The following is a 23,261-nucleotide window of genomic DNA, read 5'->3' on the forward strand; positions in this document are numbered from 1 at the left end:
TTAAGCTGAGACCTAAAGGATGAAGAACCAGCTTTGTGAAAAACGAGGGAAGAGATTTCCAGGAAAAGGGAATATCAAGTGGGAAGTGAATAGGTGATCATGACGCGTTCAGATTCTTCCTGCAGTGGGAGCCCTTGTGGAGGTAAACTGGAAGGACAGATGGTGTTGTAGAGAGTGGGATATTGGGCATTGAGATTTGGGGGTAGTGCAATATCTGATAACACAAAGTCTAGGTAGGTGATGATGGAGTGAGTGAAGTGGAAGAAGCAATTGTTAGACGTCTCCTCGTCACCGTGTGGATGTTGAATTCACCAACAATGATATCAAGAGTTGGAGTGGACATACCCATTAGGAAGGCTATTATAAAAACAAATGAAAAACACAGAAAATAATAAGTGTTGTAATGTTGGCCAAAATGTGGAGAAATTGGAACCTTTGTGTATTGCTGGTGGGAACATAAATGGTACAGCTGCTGTGGAAAACAGTATGATGATTCCTCAAAAAGTAAAACATAGAATTACCTTACGATTCAGCAGTTCCACTTCTGGGTATGTACCCAGAAGAATACAGGGGCTGCAGCAGATATTTGTACACCCATGTTCATAGCTACATTATTCACAACAACCAAAAGGTAGAAACAACCCAAATATGCATCAACAGGTTAATAAAATGTGATACATACATACAATGGACTATTAGTCTCAAAAGGAAGGAAATTCTGACACATGCAGCAATATGGATGAACCTTGAAGACATTATGCTAAGCAAAGTATGCTAGTCACAAAAGGACAGATATTGTATGATTCCTCTTACATGAGATCCCTACAGAAATCAAGTTCATAGAGACAGAAAGTAGAATTGTGGCTTCCATGGGTTGGGAAGGGAGGAGGAATGAGGGATTACTATTTAATGGGTACAGAGTTTCAGTTTGGGAAGATGAAAAAGTTGTGGAGATGGATGGTGGTGATGGTTGCATAATAATGTGAGTGTACTTAATGCTGTAAAACTGTACTTCTAAAAATGGTAAGGCTGGGCACGGTGGTTCACACCTGTAATCCCGACATTTTGGGAGGCTGAGGTGGGTGAATTGCTTGAGCCCAAGAGTTCAAGACCAGCCTGGGCAATATGGCAAAACCGCATCTCTACAAAAAAATATAAAATATAAGCCAGGCGCGGTGGCTCATGCCTGTAATCCCAGTACTTTGGAAGGCCGAGGCAGGCGGATCACGAGGTCAGGAGATGGAGACCATCCTGGCTAAAACGGTGAAACGCCGTCTCTACTAAAAAATACAAAAAATTAGCCAGGCGTGGTGGTGGGCACCTGTAGTCCCAGCTACTGGGAAGGCTGAGGCAGGAGAATGGTGTGAACCGGGGAGGCAGAGCTTGCAGTGAGCAGAGATCACACCACTGCACTCCAGCCTGGGCGACAGAGTGAGACTCCATCTCAAAAAATTATATATGTATGTATATATATGTGTGTGTGTGTGTGTGTGTGTGTGTGTGTGTATGTATATATATAGAGAGAGAGTCAGGCCTGGTGGCACACGCCTGTGGTCCCAGCTACTTGTGTGTCTGAGGTGGGATTGCTTGAGCCTGGGAGGTCAAGGGTGCAGTGAGCTATGATTCTGCCACTGCACTCCAGCCTGGGTGACAGAGTGAGACCCTGTCTCAGTCAATCAATCAATAATAAAAATGGTGAAAATGGTAACTTTTATGTTATGGATATTTTACCATGATTTCTTTTAAGGAGTAGAGGGAAAGATCACATGTGACTGGGAACTAAAAACCTCAGTGAATGTGGGACCGACTCAGGAAATCTGTAGATACCAATGAGGAGAAAGAGAGTGGTAGAGGTAGGCGGCAGGCAGGTTCCTCAAAGGTGCAGGATATTTTGCAGAAAGAAGGAGGAGTAATGGCCTGGAGGCAGCATTGGCAACAAGGAGGACACCTATCTCACCTGCAGGTCCTGGAGGACTTGAATTTTGCAAGAGAAAAACAAAACAAAGCAAAACCTAAAACCCCAGTTTCCATTTGAGAGGGCTGGTGGGGAAGTGGTGCCCTCAAGGAATACACAGGTCTCAACTGGGAAAGAAGGTGAAGGACACTCTCAGAGAATAAACTGAGGCTATAGGAGAGTTTGTTGTTGACTGAGAGTTCCAGTGGACACACTGGAAGGATTTGAAAGGGAGGAGAAAAATGGGATAAGAGTGTAAACAGACTGCTATGGGGACGAGAGTCAGGGTTCTAAGGACCAGAGGCAAGTAGACTTCTTTCTGGTGGTGACTGAAGTGAACAGAAAGGCGAGGCCTTGTTGGATGAGTCTCATATATGGGAGAGTAGGCTTAGAGGCATGTAAAAAGCCAGTTCTGGGGCTGGAGTCTCTGATAGGTGAGCTGCTGGTTAGGGGGACTTCAAGGGAGGCTGCTCTTACAGACAGCATTGAAGTGGCCCTCAGTTCACTTAGGGAAGAGCAGTCTGCGGAATCCTCTTACCAAGCCTATCTCATTGCCTTCTAGAAAACTACTTTAGGCTGGGTGCGGTGGCTCATGCCTGAAATTCCAGCACTTTTGGAAGGTGGGCGGATCACTTGACCGCTGAGGTGGGCGGATCACTTGACCCCAGGAGTTCGAGACCAGCCTAACCAATAGGGCAAAACCCTGTTTCTACTAAAAATACAAAACAACAACAACAACAAAAAAAAAATTAGCCAGGCATGGTGGCATGCACCTGTAGTCCCAGCTCCTGGGGAGGCTGAGGTGGGAGGATCATCTGAGCCCAGGAAGTCGAGGCTGCCATGAACTGTGATGGCTCCACTGGGCAACAAGAGTGAGACACTGTCTCAAAAACAAAACAACAATAACAACAACAAAACCCCTACTTTATCCACAGGTTCTTGGCATAGATTGTGGAAGATGATTGCCCCTGTGCCACACAATATATATAGTTGTATACCCTTCAGCAAATTACTTAATCTCTCTTCCAAAATCTCGGTTTCCTTATCTGTAAAATGGACATAATACCACCTAGCTCATGAGGTTATTGTGAAAATGGGGTGACATAATTTGTGGACAGCACCTGGAGCATAGTAAGTCCTCAATAAATGGCAGCTGATATTATTGTTTTCTGCACTGTCCCCTTTTCCAGCATTTTCCTCACCTTCCTCCCAGACGCCACTGTTCTCAGGCTTTCCTTTCGCTGACCAAACTCTTCAGTTGGACTTAAACAGTGCCCCCTCTTTCAGATCTTCTGTCTACTTTTCCTCAGTGCAGCCGTATCTGTCTTATTTCATGTCAGTTTAGAGCCCTCCCTGTTCTCTCCTGGGATAAATCTGATTCAACCAGCAAGTTCTTTTTTTTTTTTTTTTTTTTTTTTGCATGAATTTATGTGTCCACAAAACATAACATTTATGCTTTAACCCAGGCCTTCAATGCCATAACCCAGTGGAATAAAAGCACCTCAGTTTTCCCACCTGACTGTAGCTCTTCCGTTGTCTAAAAATAGCACTCTTTTCAGTCCTGGCTTTTCAAAGTGTGGTCTGTGGACCAGCAGCATGGGCACGACCCTGGAATTTGTTAGAGTCTCAGACCTTGCTCCAGACCTACTGCATCAGAATCATTTTAGCAATACTCCCAAGTGATTTGTATGTACTTTAAAGTTTGAACAGCACTACTAGAATAAGGAGCAGCTAGCTACAATAACAAGCAAGGGCTTCTTTACAGGAAGAAAGGTTTGTGCCCAAGCTCCCTACAAAAGGGCACCCAGAGCAGCTACTTCACAGCTCTGGGGGGGCTGCCATCTCTGCTGCCAGGGGAATGTTGCATCTCATGGGGGCCCAGCTGCTAGCCTGCCATGCTGGATCTCTAGAGCTTCCAGTAGAGTCAGGCTTCTGTTACCGGAATCAGAGGGCTAATTGGCCCCACATGGTTCCAAATCCTGCCAGTCTTGAGGGGAGTGACAAGATTCCCCAAGGAGCCAACCAAATGTAAAGAAAAAGGAGCCAAAGGCAAAGAGGGCTGGAGAACTAAAAGTGGATGCCTGGAAATTTAGCTGTTACATTTCCATCTTCCTGTATGAAAGCACAACTCAGGAGAGCATCAGCTTAGAATCATTCTGTATTATTCTCGGTTCATTTGTCCTTTAGCCACATCTGCCTAGCAACAGTTGTTAGCATGAGCTCAAGCTACCAGTCCCTCTTTGGACAGTGATGGAGGGATCAGTTTAGCCCATGGAGGAATCAGGGCATCCAGAGGGAGTCAGGTTGTCTGGTAGTTGGGTCAGGGAAAGAGCTGCCGGGAGAATGAGCGGACAGAGTGTGTTGCGGGGCTATCTCTTAGAGGCAAGGAGTTGGGGGAAGGGCTTCGGCTGTGTGAAGTGGGTGAAGTTTATATTTGGCTCCCTTTCTCTGCTCCTCCAGCCACCCCGAATAATGCTACCAATAACATCGCCACCTCTACATTTGTGTGATATGCTTAACCTTCCTAAGTGCTTCTGTAGTCATGATCTCATTTCATTCTCCCAACAACGCAGAGTGAACAGGCTCAGAAACAGGTTAATTATGTTGTGGGCTGAGCATACAGGCTGGGCTAGGACGTAGAGTGCTGCTGACTGTAGGGTTGGGGCAGCTTGCAATGGAGACTCTGGATAGCCAGAGGGTCCAGGACCCTGAGTGGGAGGGAGCAGGAAGGTGGTGCTGCGATTGTGGGTCCTAGCATAAAGATGTGGCCCCAGCTGGGCCACCAATGTGCTTAGCCACTGTAGGTCTGTGCCTCTTCATCTCCTACCTAGAAGGCTGGGATGGAGGAGGAACAGTCACCTAGCCTGTCTGGCAGGACAGAGGTGATAATGGATGTGAAAGCATCTTTTCTCAAATTAAGTAATGAGGGTAAAAATGAAAAGAACTGCATGAATATAAAATGTTGTTATCATTAGGCAGAAGAGAAAGGCTAGGCCTTTACCCAGGTCGCTAAATAGAGAGGGCAAGCCTGGCACAAGGTGAGGGAATACCTTTGGGGACTTTGGTAAGAAGGGGAGAGAAGGAAGGCATTGCATACTTTGGGGCAAACAACAGAAGCAAATAGCAGGCCTCAGAAACAAACCTCGTGGGGTGGGGGGTCGGGGGAGATAAGCATTGGATGCTTCACAATTTTGTTCAGGGATGCCCTATTTGAAGGGACCAGAAGCCAAACATCTTTCAAAGTCAAATTGCCTGTTTCCCCCAGGAGGATAGTCATGTGACCCATGGACAGCTGAGCTCCTGTCATCCATCACTGCTTGCCTTCAGTGTCACTCCCAAGTCTCCAGGCACTTAGCAAATTTCAGAGGGACTGAGCTGCAGACACTGAAAAAGGCAAACCCCAGGAGGGAAGGAACAACTTCCATTTGAATTGTAAAATGGCCTTCTGGTCTGTTAATGGAGGTGTTTCTCTCCTGTCTCAAGATACCTGGGAGTGGTGTGAGAAAAGGGCTGCTTGCAGAATTGAAGGCAGTTAAGGGTGGTTAGTCTGGCTCAGTTAGGGACAACCCAGGGATGAATGTGCTCCAGCCACACCTGGATACACGCCTGCGGCTATGAGCCACATAGCTGGGCCACCTGCAGGAAGATGGAATGCACCTATGCACACAGTTTGGTTCTTGCCTGTCTCCCCAACTCTGCCCTTTCTTGGCCAGCGAGTACAATCCCCACTTCCTCCATGGAGTCTTCTCCAGCTTCTCTACCCCCCCTCTGAACACCCAAGTTGGAACTTAGTTATAGATCTCATCTACCAGTTTCAGTTAGCACTGTAATTCTCTTGTTCAGTACACACACTTGTCTTTTCTCCCGCAGCTAGACTGAAAGCTTTTTGAGGGCAGAGACCTGTCACTTCTCCTGTGTACCCCAGAGTGCTGGACTGTCTGATTAGGCACTCGATAAATACTTGTTGATTAATTAATATGTGTCAAAAGAGTAAAGCAAAGCACTTGTGTCACAAAAGGCTGTTTGCTTATTGATTCCTCTGGCTCCAGGAGTGCCCACTTTCTTCAGAAGTGGTAGTACCTCAAGGTCCAATGGAAATTGAAGTGTCCTCTGCTTCAAAAAAGGAAAAAGGGGCAAAGGGGAGGCTTCAGTGGCAGGGATCAAGGGGGAGCGCTGAGCATAGGACAGTATCCCAAGCGCTTCCACAGCACACCTGTGTCTGTCTTCCTTGCGGGAGTTCCTGCTCCCCACGCCACAGTCTGCACAGCCTTCCCTGGCTGATGCCCATGTCGGAAATGAGCTGGTGCCATCCCAAGAAGTCCTTTTAGTGCCAACAAGTTCGGGTGGCAGGAAGCAAAGGGCTCATTTCCCAAATAGCCCTAGGGGTGAGGCAAGATGGCAGCTGCAGGAAGGTGTTCTCTGGCTCCCTTCAAGGACGAGCTCCTGCCTGCCACCAGGAGCCAAAATGAAAGAGGCGCCAGCCTGTGGCCACCCTCAGAGGGTCCCTGTCCCATGAGGGTGCCTGTCCAGGACACTAATCAGCCACGTTCCAGCTTTGGAGTGACTTTCTATTGAAAAGTGACCATTTATCTTAGCGGTGTGAGAGGGAAGGAGCAAGTTTCTGAATTTGCCTTCCAGGGACTTGACCTCATCCTAGCATCCCCTTCCACCTCCTGAAGGGGTGACAGATAGACTCCAAGCCAGCGTGAGGTGTAGCCAGAGAGATCTCATATGATAGAGACAACTTCAGAGTTCTTTGCTGGACTATGAATTTCTCTTTGATACAATTATTCTAAATCTTTTCTCCTTCCCCTATAAATAGTCCTAAAGCTTCTCTCTAATTACTGAAACTGTGTCCTGATAAATAACCTAAATGCTTCAAACCATTTGCTACTGATGAATTTGATATTCTTAGCTAATAAAGAATTGCATTTCTCTCGGCTGGGTGCAGTGGCTCACGCCTGTAATCCCAGCACTTTGGGAGGCCAAGGCGGGTGGACCGCCGGAGGTCAGGAGTTTAAGACCAGCCTGGCCAACATGGTGAAACCATGTCACTACTAAAAATACAAACATTAGCTAGCTGTGGTGGCACGTGCCTGTAATCCCAGCTACTCTCCTGGAGGCTGAGGCAGGAGAATCGCTTGAACCTGGGAGGTGGAGGTTGCAGTGAGCTGAGTTCGTGCCACTGCACTCCAGCTGGGGCAACAGAGGAAGACTCCATCTCAAAAAAAAAAAAAAAAAAAAAAAAAGAATTGCGTTGCTCTCAGAGTGTCAAAACCTCCTACTTCTTTTACAAACCTATACTAGTTTCATTAATTAGCTACTGGCCCTCTGTATCTTGTTCCAAAGGGCTCTGCCTGGAACCGTAATTTTAGCAAATACACATACTGAGGCTAGAAAACTTAAACTCATCTATCTAGAAGGCCTAAAAGTCTGGGGCTGTAGTGGTGCCAGATGAGCGAGCCAAGGCTCTGGGTCACTTGGCCCTGGCCCTCTCTCCTCCATCTCCACCTGCCCTACCATTCTCCTTGACCATCCATTCCTCCTTTTACCTCCTTCCCTGGCCTTGGCACCAGTGTCATCACAGACCTCAGTGTCTCTACACCCTCACTCTTCAGTGCTTTTCATTTGAATACTACACTCAGACCCCTTCTTGCCTGCAGTATGCCTCCCCTGGCCCTTGATGGAGAACATTTATGAAGCTCTTGTGGAATTCCTAAGCTTTAGTCACTTAAGTTGTGGGCATCGGGAGAACAATGTGTAATCTCTCCCCAGTGTTAGGACAGTGATTTCTCCCAGCTTCTCTAGGCTTTCAGGCCTGCTGGCAGCCCCAGGATGCAGCTCCCCTCCTGGCCCACAGGAACTCTTTTCCAGAGTTCCTGTGGAACTGAAAGAAGTTGGCATTATGGACAATTGTGGTCCCAGACATTAGCACATTTATTTATATATGCTACCTAAATCATTTATTTTTGTATACAACATAAGATATATTCAAGTTTAAAATTGCATCAAGATGAGCCGGGTGTGGTGGCTCACGCCTGTAATCCCAGCACTTTGGGAGGCTGAGGTGAAAGGATCACTTGAGGCCAGGAGTTTGAGACCAACCTGGCCAATACGGCAAAACCCCACCTCTACTAAAAATACAAAAATTAGCCAGGCTTGGTGGCACATGCCTGTAGTCCCAGCTACTTGGGAGGCTGAGGCAGGAGAAACTCTTGAACATGGGAGGCACAGGTTGTGGTGAGCCAAGATTGTGTCACTGCACTCCAACCTGGGTGACAGAGTGAGACTTTGTCTCAAAAAAAAAAAAAAAAAATTAAAAAAAAATTTTTTTTAATTGCATCAGGGCTTCATGAAGATGCTCCATCTTCTGGAACAACTTTACATTTCTTCTGCCACTTACTTGTCTTGTGGTCTCTTCCTGCAAGGTTTTAGTCTCCTTTAAGGAGTTAATAGCTAAGTCAGTGGAAGATGACAGTTAACTTCTGCAGAATATTTGTATTGGGTTCCTTCTGGAGTTCCAATATCTGAGAGGAAGGGTCTGACTCTAATTTCAGGCTCACGACATCAGTTTCTTCTATTGGCTCTAGCCCTGAAGACAGTAGCTTCTATTTTCTAGGTTTCTCTTTCTCCAATCTGAAATATGAGGCAGTCATCATTTCTGTTGGCTCCAGAGGATGTAGGAAGCTAAGCTGTAAACTTCTGGGTGCCAGAGCCAGAACCCTAACCGGCCTCTCTCCCTGCTGGTTCTGAGGCTTAGTTCCCTGTGCATCTTGTTTTGCTCCCATCTTCCCTTTTCCCCAGTCATGTGATGCAGGAAGAGAGCGCAAATGATATGGAATGTGAGCAGCTGCCAGCAGAGATACTGCGACAAGTGACCGTTCATCGAGACCCTATATATGGCTTTGGCTTCGTGGCTGGCAGTGAGAGGCCTGTGGTGGTTCGATCTGTGAGGCCAGGTAGGTGTCCCTCAGAGTGTCCCCCTAGCCCTGACTCCTGTCTCCCAACACCCACATATCTTCCCAAAAAGCAGAGCTTCCAAGCATTCTAACTGTGTTGCTAAAGAATTCATGAAGAATGGTTGAAGACTTGCCAACCAATAACTGTGTGAGGGAGCTGGCCTTTTAAGACTGATAGACACAACCATTGAGGTTGTTTGGGGCCCTAGAAAAAGGCTGCAGTTGATTGTTTAACAGCATCTGGGTCTTAATAAAGATTCCCTTTGCATAGAACATTCATAAAAGAGCCATAATGTCTTGCAAAAAAAGATGTGCCTATTCTATTTAATTCAACAAGTATTTATAGATTGCCTACTCTAAGCCCAGCAATGTTGTAGGGAAGTACAAGACACAGTTCCTGTTCTCAAGAACCTAACCATCAGGTTGTGGAGACATGTACATACTCATGAAATAGGTCAGCCATTGAAGACCAGAATGAAGATACAGACCACAGGTGGGATAGGAGAGGAGAGGATAATGAAATCTCTGAATGCTTGAGTGGCAGTAACAAACATCTACCATTGATTAAGCATCTACTGTGTGCTTTACATCATCTTGTTTAATTCTCACAGCCACCCCTGCAAGGTAAATAAGTAATATCATTCCCATTTTGTAAATGAGGAAACTGAGGCATAATGAAAGAGAAATGACTTGTCCAGTGTCACTCAGCTGTAAGCAGCAGAGCCAGGGTTTGCACCTGGGCCTGTTTGATGCCATGCAGGGGAAGTAGGTCCTGTAAGGGGCCATGTGGGATGGAACAAGCAAAGCCCCACCTAAGCTATGAAGCCCTGCTATCATGAATGAAATGGGAAAAGACTGAAGTACTGTTTTGTTTTGAATGTGCTAGGCATTGACAAAAAAGACAGACGGAATGGAGCTTTATTCCTGACTTGCTGGGCCTGAGGCTTTAGATGTTTACAACAGTTTCTCGCTCAGTCAAGAGGAGCAGCCAGAGTACAAACTGGTCTTGCAGAAATTTGACGAATTTTGCAATCCTCCAAGGAAAAGAAAAAGATTTTTGTAAGCTCTCTCTTCAACTAGAGGGCACAGAGGGGGGAAAACACACATACACACACACACACACACACACGACAACAACAACAATTTAGTACAGGAGTCCGTGGCTGACCTAAGGCTCTGGAGTCAGTCATGCAGTTTTGCAAAAAGGTTTTGAATCTCTGATCAGAAATCAAATTTATCCTGGGAAAGAGGGACCAGCTAACACTCAGTAATAGACCACCAGGAGCCCCTACTTTAACTTCAAATGAGACAGAATTTGCACGGCTGAAGGAAGCCCCCAGGCCTAGAGGGGTTCAGCTGCCAAAGGTATAACAATGAAGAAGGAGTTGGAGGGGTGAAGAGAAGAAAAGCCCCAGGCATGAACCACAAAAAGCCATGGGGCTGGCATGCATAGCCCTATAAAAGCCCCATAAAAGACTGATCCATAGTGCTGCTTCTGGTCCAGGTGGCTCCTGAATGCACAGGACTTGTTTGGTTCTTCATTTGAGGCCATAATAAAGACAAAAAAAAAAAGTATTCTACAGAAGAGCAATTATGGTTGATCAAGCCAACAAACCATTTGTGAAAGCAGTAGCAGACTGATGTTACCAGTGCCATCAAAGGGCCAAGGCCCATAAAGGAGGTTGAGTTCCTCGAGGACCTCCTCTGTTAGATGGAAGAAAGGGAGGGGAGGGAAAGGAAGAAGAAGATAGAGTGGCCTCCACCTAAGAGACTGGCATTTTTGGCAGAAGTAGATAGAAGGAATGAAATGAGTTAAAGGAATTGTCCCTTGGATGGTATAATAACTACCATTTATCCAATTCTTAGCAACATCAATCAGCTGTTTTAAGTGCTGTATATTTATCATCTCATTCATCCTCCCAACATTTCTGTGATGCATATGTACTGTTATTTTCCCATTTTATAGATGAGGTAAGAGAGACTCAGAGAGATTAAATGTCTTGCCCAAGGTCACACAACCAGTGAACTGCAGATTTGGAATCAGAGTCCAGGTCTGTCTGGCTGTAAAGAGTGTTCTCTTCACCACCACACTCTGCTCCTGAAGCCAGTGCACTGTCAGGAGACTTGGCTTAGTGTGTTTAAGGCAATTGCTGCTCGAGCAATGAATCCTGCTGCCTGTGCTGGCGCAGCCATCCTCAGCACATAGGCTCTACACTCCAGAGCCATTGAGCTGTGCTCAAGTGATGTATTTGTTGTATATGTTCGTGTTTTTGGAATTTGGGCAGCCCTCTTCTTTGGAGAGAGAGGGAGAAGTTGGGATCTGGCCCTTCAAGGTGGACTCAAACAAGAGTCAAGGCTGGTTTGATAGTGGGTCATGTCACTGAACATTTCTTTCAAATTTGAGTCAGGCTGGATCTGAGTTCTCATTCTCCCCAAGTCTCTGAGAAGCTTTTCTCCAAGAAGATCTTTGCTAAACATCAGAGGCAGCGTAGCCTTGTGGTACCCATCTACCCTCACCCTTTGCCCCAACCAAGAAGGTACAGCCCTCAGATAGGTCTGCTTTCTTAACCTTGCAGTAGAAATGCGAAGGAGAGCCAGGCACAGTAGCTCACATCTGTAATCCCAGCCCTTTCGGAGGCTGAGGTAGGTGGATCACCTCAGGTCAGGAGTTCAAGACCACTCTGGGCAACATGGAGATGTTCCATCTCTACTAAAAATACAAACATTAGCTGGGCGTGGTGGAGTGTACCTGTCATCCCAGCTACTCAGGAGGCTGAGGTGGGAGAATCTGTTGAACCTGGGAGGTGCAGGTTGCAGTGAGCCAAGATCATGCCACTGTACTCCAGCCTGGGCAACAGAATAAGACTCCACCTCAAAAAAATAAAAATAAAATAAAAAATAAAGAAAGAAAAGAAATGGGAGGGAGAGGAAACAAATATCCAACTGCACAAGGGTATGTACTTTGTTCCCCTCATTTATTGGACAGTGGCATTTCTCAGTGTTGAAAAAAAAATAACCCTTTAGGTATTTTTCCTCTGTCTTCAGATAAGTGAATGCTTAAGTCCTTACAGACCAGTAAGTATGAATAATATTCAAGTAAGAAGATCCTTCCTCCTCCTGTCGCCTGACCACCTCCAGTAGTCTGGAAGTCATTCCTTGTACCTAAGCAAGTCCCGCCTATGAAATGGAAGTCTGTGTTCCTCGTTAAGAAGCAAGCCAGTAAAATGTTTATTGACCTCATCTAAGTCTGGGACCTTTTGCTACTAAACCGTGCCCAGCTAAAGTGTTTTCATCCCACTTGTCTTTCCGGGGCTCCGAAAAGCCCACCTGGTTCTAGAGCACCTCCCTTGCCTTCAAAAGCAGACTTAGCGTTCTGTGTTTGGAATAGCACCCCCTCACTAGCTCTGGAGGGCTTTGGAATGCTTGCTCCTGAAGTCCAGAGCATGTCTTTCTTGGCATGGAACTAAAGGGGGCCGACTCCATTCTCTGTCTTCATTCCTCTGCCCTCTATCTGCTTATAGGCAGCAGCAGCAGCAGCAGCAGCAGCAGCAGCAGCAGCAGCAGCAGCAGCAGCAGCAACAGCAGCAGAGAGCTCGAATAGCAACCCCTACATCACCACAGCTCAGCCTGCACCATCTCCAGGCCTCAGCACCCGCTTCAGCTCCTACAGGCACAGGGGACTTGCCCAGACCTGGACTTTACCAGCCGTAACCCTAAGCCCTCACATCTCTCTCCTCTCCTTTGCAGGAGGCCCCTCTGAGAACAAGCTCCTGGCTGGTGACCAGATTGTGGCTATTAATGAGGAAGATGTGAGTGAAGCCCCGAGGGAGAGGCTCATAGAACTTATCAGGTAACAGGGGCCTCTTGGCAGGAGCTGATCAGTATCCCCACCCCTGACTCACTGGTGACATGGGGCTACCACTATCCCCCCTCACTCTGAGAGCAGAATCCTTCCAGGCAGAGAAGCCCTATACAGGGCTCCTGGCTAACCCAGAACTTCAGGGACCAGCTATTCAGGGTCAGCAGGAGCCTTCATACACACTGGCTTAGCATCTCCAGTGATGGGAACAGATGCAAAGAACTCCCTGCTGGAGTCTCACCCCTACCTCCCTCCACCCGACGAATCTCTTCACCCCAGCCCCTTTTTTTTTTTGTCCAGTGGGACAGACCAAGTGACAGATGAGAATCAAGCCATTAAAAGAACATCCTAGATATATGCACAGTGCAAGCAAGACATTGACCAACTCCCCCACTCCAGAAAAAAAATCAGAATTCGTGGCCAGTGGGTTGAGGAAGAGAACCTCCCAATGTGGATACTCTCCATAGTGTTTGTGGCCCCTAAATGCCCTCCCCAGATGGAAGCTGATGACAAAAGGAACGTTGTGGGATCACCACTGTTTATAAATGGAGAGTAATCACATTGTCTTTACCTATCCCTTACTCCTACACATATTACACACACACACACACACACACACACACACCATACACACTCTCCTACCCCACATCCACACCACATGCACACACCCTGGCATACATTTGTTGAAAAAGAATTAGAGAATAAGAGGTAAAGGCTCCAAATTGCACGGACTAACCTCATTTTGGGGGAGCTTGGCTATCTCACTCCAAATGGAACCATGTACATGCTCGCTCTTTCTCTGTCTCTCCTTTTCTCTCTCCCTCTCTCTTTCTCTCTCTCTCCTCCTCTCTCTCTCCCCCTTGCATAGTCTGACTTCATCTCTGCCTCCATCTCCTTCAACTCCTCCTGGTTCAGAGTGTTTTCATCCCACTCATCTTTCCAGGCTCCCAAAAGCCCACCTGGTCCCAGAGCTCTTCCCTTGCCTTCAAAGGCAGACATAGCAATCTGTGTATGGAACAGCACCCTCTAACTAGCTCTGAAGGGCTTTGGAATGTTCCCTCCTGAAGTCCAGAGCACTTCTTGGCTTCCTTGGCATGCTCCCTCCAGCTCAATACCATGAAATGTGTCTGATCCCTAATGACCTTTTCTTTGACTCTTCTCCAAGTTCAGTTGTATATTGCATTTCCCCACCCTCCACTCTCCACCCTCTGCTACCACACCAATATGAGGTGAGTTCTTTCTATCTTATTAGGGCATGTTGGAGTTTTTTCAGCCTGGTCCCTCAGAAGTCACTGCTTTGCTTTCAGTAGATATCTTTGCACTCCAAAACAAGTTAGGCTGATTTCGTGAGGGGTTCCAGAGCATAACTTTGGGAGCCAGTGGGTTATTCATTCATTCAGTCAATCAACCAACCAGTATTTATTATTGTCCTTGATGCACCGGGCGCTGTTCCACACACTGAAGATACAGCAATGAATAAGACAGACAAAGATCCCTGGCTCACTGGAGTTTACATTTTAGTGAAAGGAGACACATCATAAGCAGAAAAGATTATAAGTAGTTCTACAACATATTAGAAGCTGATAAACGTTATTAAGAATAGAAAGTAGATCTAGGTAAAGAGGATCAGGAGTGCTGGGCACAGGGGTGCAAAATGTAACTAAACAGTAGGGCCAATGTTGACCTCATTGAGAAGGTGACATTTGAAGAAAGACTTGAGGGAGGAGAAGGTGTTGGAGAGAGAACAGCCAGTGCAGAGGCCCTAAGGCCAAGAGTGTGTTTGGCACGATTGTGGAACAGGGGAGAAGCCAGTAGGACTGGAGTTGGTAAGGAAAGAGGAGAGTTGTAGAAAATAAGTCCAGATAATGGAGAACCTTTGAAGCCACCATAGGGACTGTGGCTTTGTTCTAAATGAAATGGGGAGACATGGCAAGGGGCTGGAGGAGACGAGTCACATAATCCAACTTATGTTATGCCCCTCCCCTGTTCAAGATAAAGTATTTTCTTTAGTATTTTTCCTGGAACACAACTCTTTACTTCTGGGAACTTCCCAAACCCTGGGGCTGATTAATCCCTGTAGTTTGCCTCACCAAATGTGGTAGATGTTTAGAGTTCTAGAGCTGCGGGCCTTGGCATTTCTCAAATATCCAGAATCAAGGGCAGCTTGACTCTACTTCTTAAATGACTTTGTTCACGTAAACATTTGAAAAGGGCCAACAAGGAGAGGGGAAGCTCCTTCAAGGCAAACTATTTCCATTTCTTTTAGTTCTTTTAAAAGATTATGTATTCCTGGGAGAGAATTTTCATACCTCACAGCCTGTTTGATCATTGGCATAATTCTTGCCGGAAGAGTTTCATATTCTTCATTCTTTTGAATATTTGCTATCTGGAGAGTTTGGGTTTCCATCTGTTGCTCCCTGGCTCTCTTTTTTGGTCCCTCAATTAAAACAAATCTGCTGAGTATGAGTCATGGTGACCAAATGACCTCCTTTGGGTTTTTACTTTGAATGTCTCCTCTCACTTAAATACCAAATTACCAATAATCATTGTACATGGTTCCCAGGACTCTCTGACTTTGAATTCCGTAATGCAGACTTTCAGTTTTCCTTGAGAATTTTCTAGTCTACACATAAAATTGCTACTAAGGTTTGGAGATTTCTACAGAGAGTATATGAGAAGGAATATGAAAAGAAGACCTAAAAAATGACAACCCCAGAGGTAATGGTTATACCATCTTTGGATGCCTGTGTGAATTAATATGGATGGTTTGTGTTGGCCTCCACAAATGACTGGAGGCAAAGTGTCCATGCAGACACTCAGATTGCCCTCTATCCTAATCCATATACCTGAATGCAGCCAGGAGAAAATTCTGGTGTTGCTTCTTATACTAGATGAATACCTAGTACATGATACACTACTCTCCTGTTCCTCTTTTCTCTGTAGGAGCTCTAAGGAATTCATCGTTCTTACAGTTCTGCACACTCATCAGGTGAGTGAGCCTCTTTGCCATCTGCCCTTCCTCCTGACTGAGAAGAGGTGACATTTCCATATTGGAAAGCAACACTGATGGGGTTGGGGATTCAGAGACTACAACCAACATATGAGCCAAGGATTTAGGAGTGAACTTAAATACCTTCTGAATAGCATGTCTCTGCTCATGTCCAAAGCTGAGGATTTTGAAGGGCTGTGCTGTGTTCTGTCCTGTGCCTTCTGCTTTACCCACTTAAGCTGCCCACTGCTTCAATTCCGAATACAGTTTCCACTTCTTTTTGGCTGTACTCCATTAAAATGTATCTGTCCAATGTGAACTCTCATAAAGTCCTGGATGATGATAGGTGCCAATCTTATTCATATAAGTTACCTACAATGTATGAGACACAGCACCATATGTGATATAATTTAATATAAAGTTGCTGGGGGATACACTTGGACAAACAGATTCATCTTTGTCCTAGTACAATCACTTAACTGGCTTTGTGACCTTGGATGAGTCAGTTCCCCATTCTGGACCTGTTTCATCATCTGTACATTGAGAGATTTAAAGTAGAACAGTGTTGCCTAAACATACCTGATCATAATAGTTGCCAGGACTACTTGTTAAAAGTAAAAATTTCTAGTCCCCTCTCCTCAAGCGTTGGATTTAGAAAGTTCAGTGTCCATTATTGGTTATATCCTTATAGCAATCTTAGCTTAAATGCACAAACCCAGGTACACAACTTCCATGTGCAAAATTCAGAGCCCTCACTCTACCTCCAGCCCACCTGTCCCCTTTTCATGTCCCCAACAGTCCTCTGCACCCCAGCATGGATGCTGTACCCTCAATGTATAGCCACAGGAGAGGTCACATCTGTTGGGGGTGGGGGACGTGAAATTAGGGAAGGCTTCAAGGAAGAGGCTGCACCTGAGCTGGACCTTGAGGGATAGGGCAAGATTTTCCATAGAGAGATGACACAGCGAGGGATGGAACACAGGTGCACAGCATGGGCTCACCAGGCAAGAGCAGGATTGAAATCAATCTTGGTTCAAACTAACTGCCTTTCCCCATGGCCCCCAGCTCCCAGACGTCTTCTGCATCAGTGTGAACTTCACTAACACACTCATACACTCACACACATATACACACTGACAGATACACACAATACACTCACACATTCATTCACAACCTCATACCTAATAGACTCACATGTATCCTCACACGTACACTCACACACATACACTCACCCGCTCATACCCATACATATACATACATACACTACTCACATATACACACACTCATGTGCTCTCTCACATATGTACACACAATGCTCCCAGGCAGATAGGCCTTTCTTAGTTCCAGTTCTCTTGTCTCTGGGCAGGCAAGCCCCATCACTCCATTGTTGTTACCAATAGTCCCCTCCCCACCACTTTGCTGCACGTGTGCAGTTGCCTCGTGGGCAGTAGGCAGTCAGTCCCAACCTCCCAATCTCCTGTCTTGAAAATGACCACCAGTTCTCCCACTAAAACGTGCTTGATGTGTGGTTAGAATTTACTACTCTGATCAGAGTATAAGATTGGGTTTACTTTGTTAGTCAGGTCTTCTCAAATTTCACCTTCTTGCAGAAGCCTTCTCCGAGTATCCTTTCTAAAATAGCATCTACCTGTCACTATCTTCTGATACTGCTTACTTTTTCTTCAGAGCTGAAATATTATATTTTTTAACTTTTCTTTTGAAATAATTATAGATCACAAGAAGTTGCAATGATAGTAGAGGTATACCATGTACCTGTTACCCTGTTTTACCCTGTTTCTCCCAGTGGTTATATCTTACATAACTATGTGCAATAGGCTGGGTGCAGCGGTTCACACCTGTAATCCCAGCACTTTGGGAGGCCGAGGCAGGTTGATCACTTGAGGCCAGGAGTTCGAGACTAGCCTGGCCAACATGGTGAAATCCCATCCCTACACAAAACACAAAAAAATTAGCCTGGCATGGTGGAGCGCACCTGTAGTCTCAGCTACTCAGGAGGCTGAGGCATGAGAATCGTTTGAACCCGGGAGGCAGAGGTTGCAGTGAGCTGAGATTGCACCACTGCACTCCAGCCTGGATGACAGAGCGAGACTCCATCTTAAAAACAAAAAACAAACAAGCAAATAAAACTATGTGCAATAGCAAAACCAGGAAATCAACAATGATACAACATATGTATATGGTTCAATATGAATTTATCACATGTGGGTTTATGTATCCACCAACACAGTCAAGATACCCCATTTACCATAATATTGTTATTATACGTTGCATGCCTGTGACAAAGTATCTTATGTACCCTAGAAATATATATACCTACTATGTACTCACAAAAATTTAAAACTTAAAAAAGTAACTGGACAAGTCTGTCACCTAAAGGATTCCTCATGTTGTCCTTTTATAATCATACTCACTTCACCCCCTACACCCAATCCCTGTCAACGACTTTACATTTCCCTAATTTTATCATTTCAAAAATATTATATAAATGGAAGCAAAGCATTGTGGCTCCTGTCTGGAATTCCAGCTACTTAGGAGGCTGAGGTGGGAGGATCACTTGAACTAAGGAATTTGAGATCAGCCTGAACAACATAGAATGAGACCTTGTCTCTAAAAATTTTCTTTTTAATTTAGCCAGATGTGGTAGTGCACACCTGTAGTCCCAGCTACTTGAGAGACTGAGGCAGGAGGATTGCTTGAGCCCAGGTGTTAGAGACTGCTTTGAGCTATGATAGCACCACTGTACTCCAGCCTGGGCAATAGAGCGAGACCACTTCTCTAAAAAACAAACAAAAATAATATACAAATATAATTATATAATATGTAACCTTTGGGGATTGGCTTTCTTCACTTAGCAAAATGTCCTCGAGATTCATCCAACTTGTTGCAAGTATCAATATTTTGTTCCGTTTTATTGCTGAGTAGTACCCCCACGGTATTCCATGGTGTGGATGTACCAGTTTGTTTAATCATGTACCCATTGAAGGGCATCTGGGTTGTTTCCAGCTTGGGGCTACTACAAATAAAGCTGCTATAATATTTATGTACAGGATTTTTGTGGGCATAAGTTTTCATTTCTGTGAGATAAATGCCCAAGAGTACGATTGCTGGGTCAAATAGTAAGTGTATATATAGTCTATTAAAAAACTACCAGACTGTTTTTCAAAGTGGCTGTGCCATTTTACATTCCCGTGAGATATTATATTTACATGTTTATCATCTCTGTCCCTCATTAGAATGTCAGCTCCATGAGGGTAGAGACTGTGTTTTGTTACTGCTGTATCCCCAGCACCTGGCACAGAGTAGGTGCTAATAAATATTGATTGAAGGAATGAAGGAAACCCAGTTTCCAACCATCAAAGCAACCTAAACAAAACTCAAGTGTCCAAACTTAGGTGCAGAATAAAGGGCATAACACTCACCCCAATCTCTATCTCAACTTTCCCATCCCAGTGCCTCCAACATTTTCTTACCCCCTGTTCTGCTCACTCTGCAGGTCCCAACCCATGGCCCCTTTGCTGAGGCCAGGCTGATTTCCTTCTCCTTCTTAGGTACATTTCCTTCTTAGGTCTTACTGCCCTGTGGACTTTTGTCCTTGTACTATTCCACATCTCTTCTAATATATGTCTGTTTCTTTTAAGACCTTGTTCGATACTCGTGTTCTCCAAACAGCTTTGCCTGACTAACCTCAGTGAGCGTTTCCCTAATCTGTTCATTCACTCATCAAGCATTTATTAAACACCTACTATTCTGGACATTCTTCTAGGCTGGGAATATAGCAGTGCACCAGACAAACATGGTCCCTGCCCTCACAGAGCTTACATTCTAGTTGTCAGCCTTGTGCTCTCTAAACCCTGGGAGCATAGAAGTGGATGAGTACACACACACAGGGCTAATTGTCAAAACATTTAATGACCTGTACAGTAGGAGTCAATCCAGTCAAAATATGAGTCAGTAATAGCACTGGAGCAGAGTCTTGAAGTCCTCTTAATTATGCCAGATGTTAACCCTGTAGTTGATCTACGTTTGTAAGGAGGTCCAGGGGGAGAGGTCAGGTGGCATCCAGGAAGCTTAGGGCAGTGCCTACTTACCAATCAGTGTGAAAGAATCTCTCCGTATTTTACAACTAGTATGACCATCCTAGTGCATCCCAATTGAATGTCAGGCTTACATACATGTGCAGTCGATCCTCATTATTTGCAGATTCCCTATTTGCCAACTTGCCTACTCCCAAAAATTTATTTATAACCCCCAAAATCAACACTCATGGCACTTTCCTGGTCATTTGCAGACATGTGCAGAGTGTGAAAATTTTGATTTACCCAATGCACACGTTCCCAGCCGAGGTCTGACAAGGTGATGCTCTGCCTTCTTGTGTCAGTTCTCATACAGAGGTAATCAGAGGATGGAGACGATAGGGGGCAGTGCAGTGTAGTGCAAGAAACAAACTGCAGTTCTGGGGCCAGTTGGACAGCGTTTCAGTCTTGACTCTGGCACCTGTGAGTGGAGTGGCCTCAGGCAAGTCACTTAACACTTTTGAGCTTCATTTTCTCTTTGTAAAATAAAGAACATAGAAGCTACTAGGATGAGTTGTTTTTAAAATTTAACACCATAATTTATGTGAAATATTGGAGCAACAGTTCAGTATTCACTAATTCAGTGTTCATGGAAATGTTATAGAACATAACTACCTTAACAAGTCTCCACTGACAGATATTCTCTCTTTAGCTATACTGAAAGCTTCTTGAAGACTCCCAATATGTGTTTAATGTTATACCCCCTACATCACAGAAAATAATACTGTGTTCATAGCAGGCACTTGGCATCTCATGGGTGCGAGGAGACTGCCACCTATTATAAAACTCTTGTCATGTTAAAGTTTGATTACCACTACTTCCAGAAGACAACCTCCTAATAGGTCCAGGATGTGGCCTGGGAATCTGTATTTAAAAAAAAAAAAAAAAAAAAAGACACTGGACCAGACAATCTGCAAGTCTCTTTCTATTAATAGCTCCTACATTCTGTGGCGGATAATCGCCTAATACCTACTCCTACATACTGTGGCTGTTTTTTTTTTTTTTTATAGAGTCTCACTCTATCGCCCAGTCTGGAGTGCAGTGGTGCCATCTCAGCTCACTGCAACCTCTATCTCCTGGGTTCAAGTGATTCTCCTGCCTCAGCCACTGGAGTAGCTGGCATTACAGGCATGTGCCACTACACTGGCTAATTTTTGCATTTTTAGTAGAGACAATATTTTGCCATGTTGGCCAGGCTGGTCTCGAACTCCTGACCTCAAGTAATCCTCCAGCCTTGGCCTCCCATAGTACTGGGATTACAGGCGTGAGCCACCACACCTGGCCTGGTAATGGTTCTTGACCCTGTTTATCCATTAGAACCATCTGAGAAGCTCTGAAAACTATTAATACTCAGTTCTGATTCATTCGAGCAGCAGAGACAGAAAAAAAAAGAAAACATAAAAATATTGATACGTGGCTCTTGCCCTGACTCATTGAATTAGAGGCTCTGGAGATGAGACCCTGGTATTGGTTTGAAAAGGCTCAGCAAATGATTCTGATATGGAGTCTCTCTCAGATGACATTTTCCTTGTAAGAGTGACTCATAGCATGGCAGACAACTGGGGAGAGGGGTCACAGGAGTTCTTTCCCAGGTCCCCTCAAACCATACTGCATAGATAACCACTTAATAAGCTTCTGTGTATTTAAGGGTGTTTCTTAATCTTTGAATTACCAACTAGTCCTCATGACTGACTGGATATTTATTAATCTTGAAACCCTTAGACCTTGGCACACAGTAGGTAATCAGTAAATATTTTTAAACAGATAAAGTACTGGATTATGACCAAGAATGACCCTGATAAAGCAAGCACAGACAATCTGTTTCAAATGAAACCCTGGTTTTCTGAAAACCCTGGTTCTGAAAACAGCCTGTACTTAAAGAACTGGAATCCCCTCTGCTTGGAGCCACCTGCCTAGAAAAAGAAAGCCAAAATAATGGGAACCACCTCAGAAAAACTGGTTTTCTACAGAGCTTCCTGACATATAGTGTTTGTCAGATGGTAGATACTCCAACCATATATGCTGAATTAATGAACTAATTCATTATTAATTTTAGCAATCAACTAATAGATTTTATGCCATATCTACTATGTGCTTGGTGCTAGGGGGAGACATATTAACATAAAATGGTATCTCTGCTTATACAGCCTGGTTGGGGATATGAGTGATGGCAGTGTGGATTAACAGGAGTACTATAGGAAATCCAAGAAGGGGAATTGAGGAATTGGGGAAGGATTCAGGATAGAGGTAGAGTTTGAACTAAACTGTAAAGTGATGGCATTTAGCTGGTCAAAAGGACACTGTAGACCCTGAAGGATGGGGACAGGGAGGAAACAGCGTGAGGTGGGTCCAGGAGTGATAGCAAGCCCAGTGTGTGCAGGGAGCTGTGGATAGAACCACCAAGTGCAGCAAAAGGTGATCTTGGAGAGGTGGTTAGAGAGTCAGGTGTAGTTTGTGGAGGGCTTTGGAAGTCAGGCAGAGGATATGTTCATGTCCAGACAGTCTTGAGTGTGGGAAGGAAGGCCCCCTGGTTCCCTTAGTAGTGATCTGGTGAAGCCAGGATGACCCTCCATTGTCCTAGGCTCCCACAGTGGTTGCTATAGTAATTGATTATAAGTAGGCTCAGGTGTCAAAGGCAGTGAGCCAGAAGGGCGAATCAGTCAAAGCTTCAAGAACCTGAGTTTCATTTTTTTCAGTTACCAAAGCGGGGCCCTATCTTGCTCTAAAATATTTGGCCCTATACCTGACTTTGGTCAAGATCTGAGTGATCACAACCCTGACATCTGTACTAATACAGACACCAAATTTTAAAAATTGTCAAAAAATAACCAGCTGCTGAATTCTGCACTGAGGGAAAGGCAGACTCTCTTCTGTTCCTTATTCCACCAAGCTGCTGGTTTCACAGTTGCTTCAAGGGGCTTGCAGTGGCCCCAGAGGTACTTAGCAATTCTAGTCCCATGTTTCAGGCCAAAATTCATTTTAGCCAGAAAGGGTGCCTGCTGCAAAATGAGATTCCCAGCTGCTTGGAGAAAAAAATAGGGTCAGTGAAGAGCTCAAACATTCCAGCCTTAAGGTGCTCAATTAATGTATGCTTAATGGATTGGGATATCTTCAACAATGTTGATTTCTGGGCCCCACTCTTCCAGAGATTCTAACTTTTAAAATCTGGTATGAGCCTAGGCATCTGTGCTTTAACAAGCACTCCTCAGTGATTCTTATCATCAGGCAAGTTTTAAAAACAGCTGGTTAGTGCATGGTTATGAATTAGTGCAGAGGTTGGCAAACTGTTTCTCTGAAGGGCCATATAATTAGTATTTTAGGCTTTGCAAGCCATATGTGGTAGCACGAAAGCAGCCACAGGCAATACATAAATGAAGATCACGGCTGTGTTCCAGTAAAGCTTTAT

At 45.0% G+C, this 23,261-nt stretch overlaps 1 protein-coding gene across 1 annotated transcript in view; it reads left to right on the forward strand.

Annotated features, from left to right (window-relative positions):
* The first annotated feature begins 4,628 nt into the window (after window positions 1-4,628).
* The window catches only part of FRMPD3 (FERM and PDZ domain containing 3), an 82,573-nt gene continuing 63,940 nt past the window's right edge, over window positions 4,629-23,261 (forward strand). The window contains exons 1-5 of the mRNA XM_025373013.1: window positions 4,629-4,662; window positions 7,771-7,824; window positions 8,755-8,913; window positions 12,661-12,763; window positions 15,716-15,761. Coding sequence (XP_025228798.1) covers window positions 4,629-4,662; window positions 7,771-7,824; window positions 8,755-8,913; window positions 12,661-12,763; window positions 15,716-15,761 — 396 coding nt within the window. The remainder of the gene's footprint in view (window positions 4,663-7,770; window positions 7,825-8,754; window positions 8,914-12,660; window positions 12,764-15,715; window positions 15,762-23,261) is intronic.

Source organism: Theropithecus gelada, chromosome X (assembly GCF_003255815.1).
Source record: "Theropithecus gelada isolate Dixy chromosome X, Tgel_1.0, whole genome shotgun sequence".
Taxonomy (NCBI): domain Eukaryota; kingdom Metazoa; phylum Chordata; class Mammalia; order Primates; family Cercopithecidae; genus Theropithecus; species Theropithecus gelada.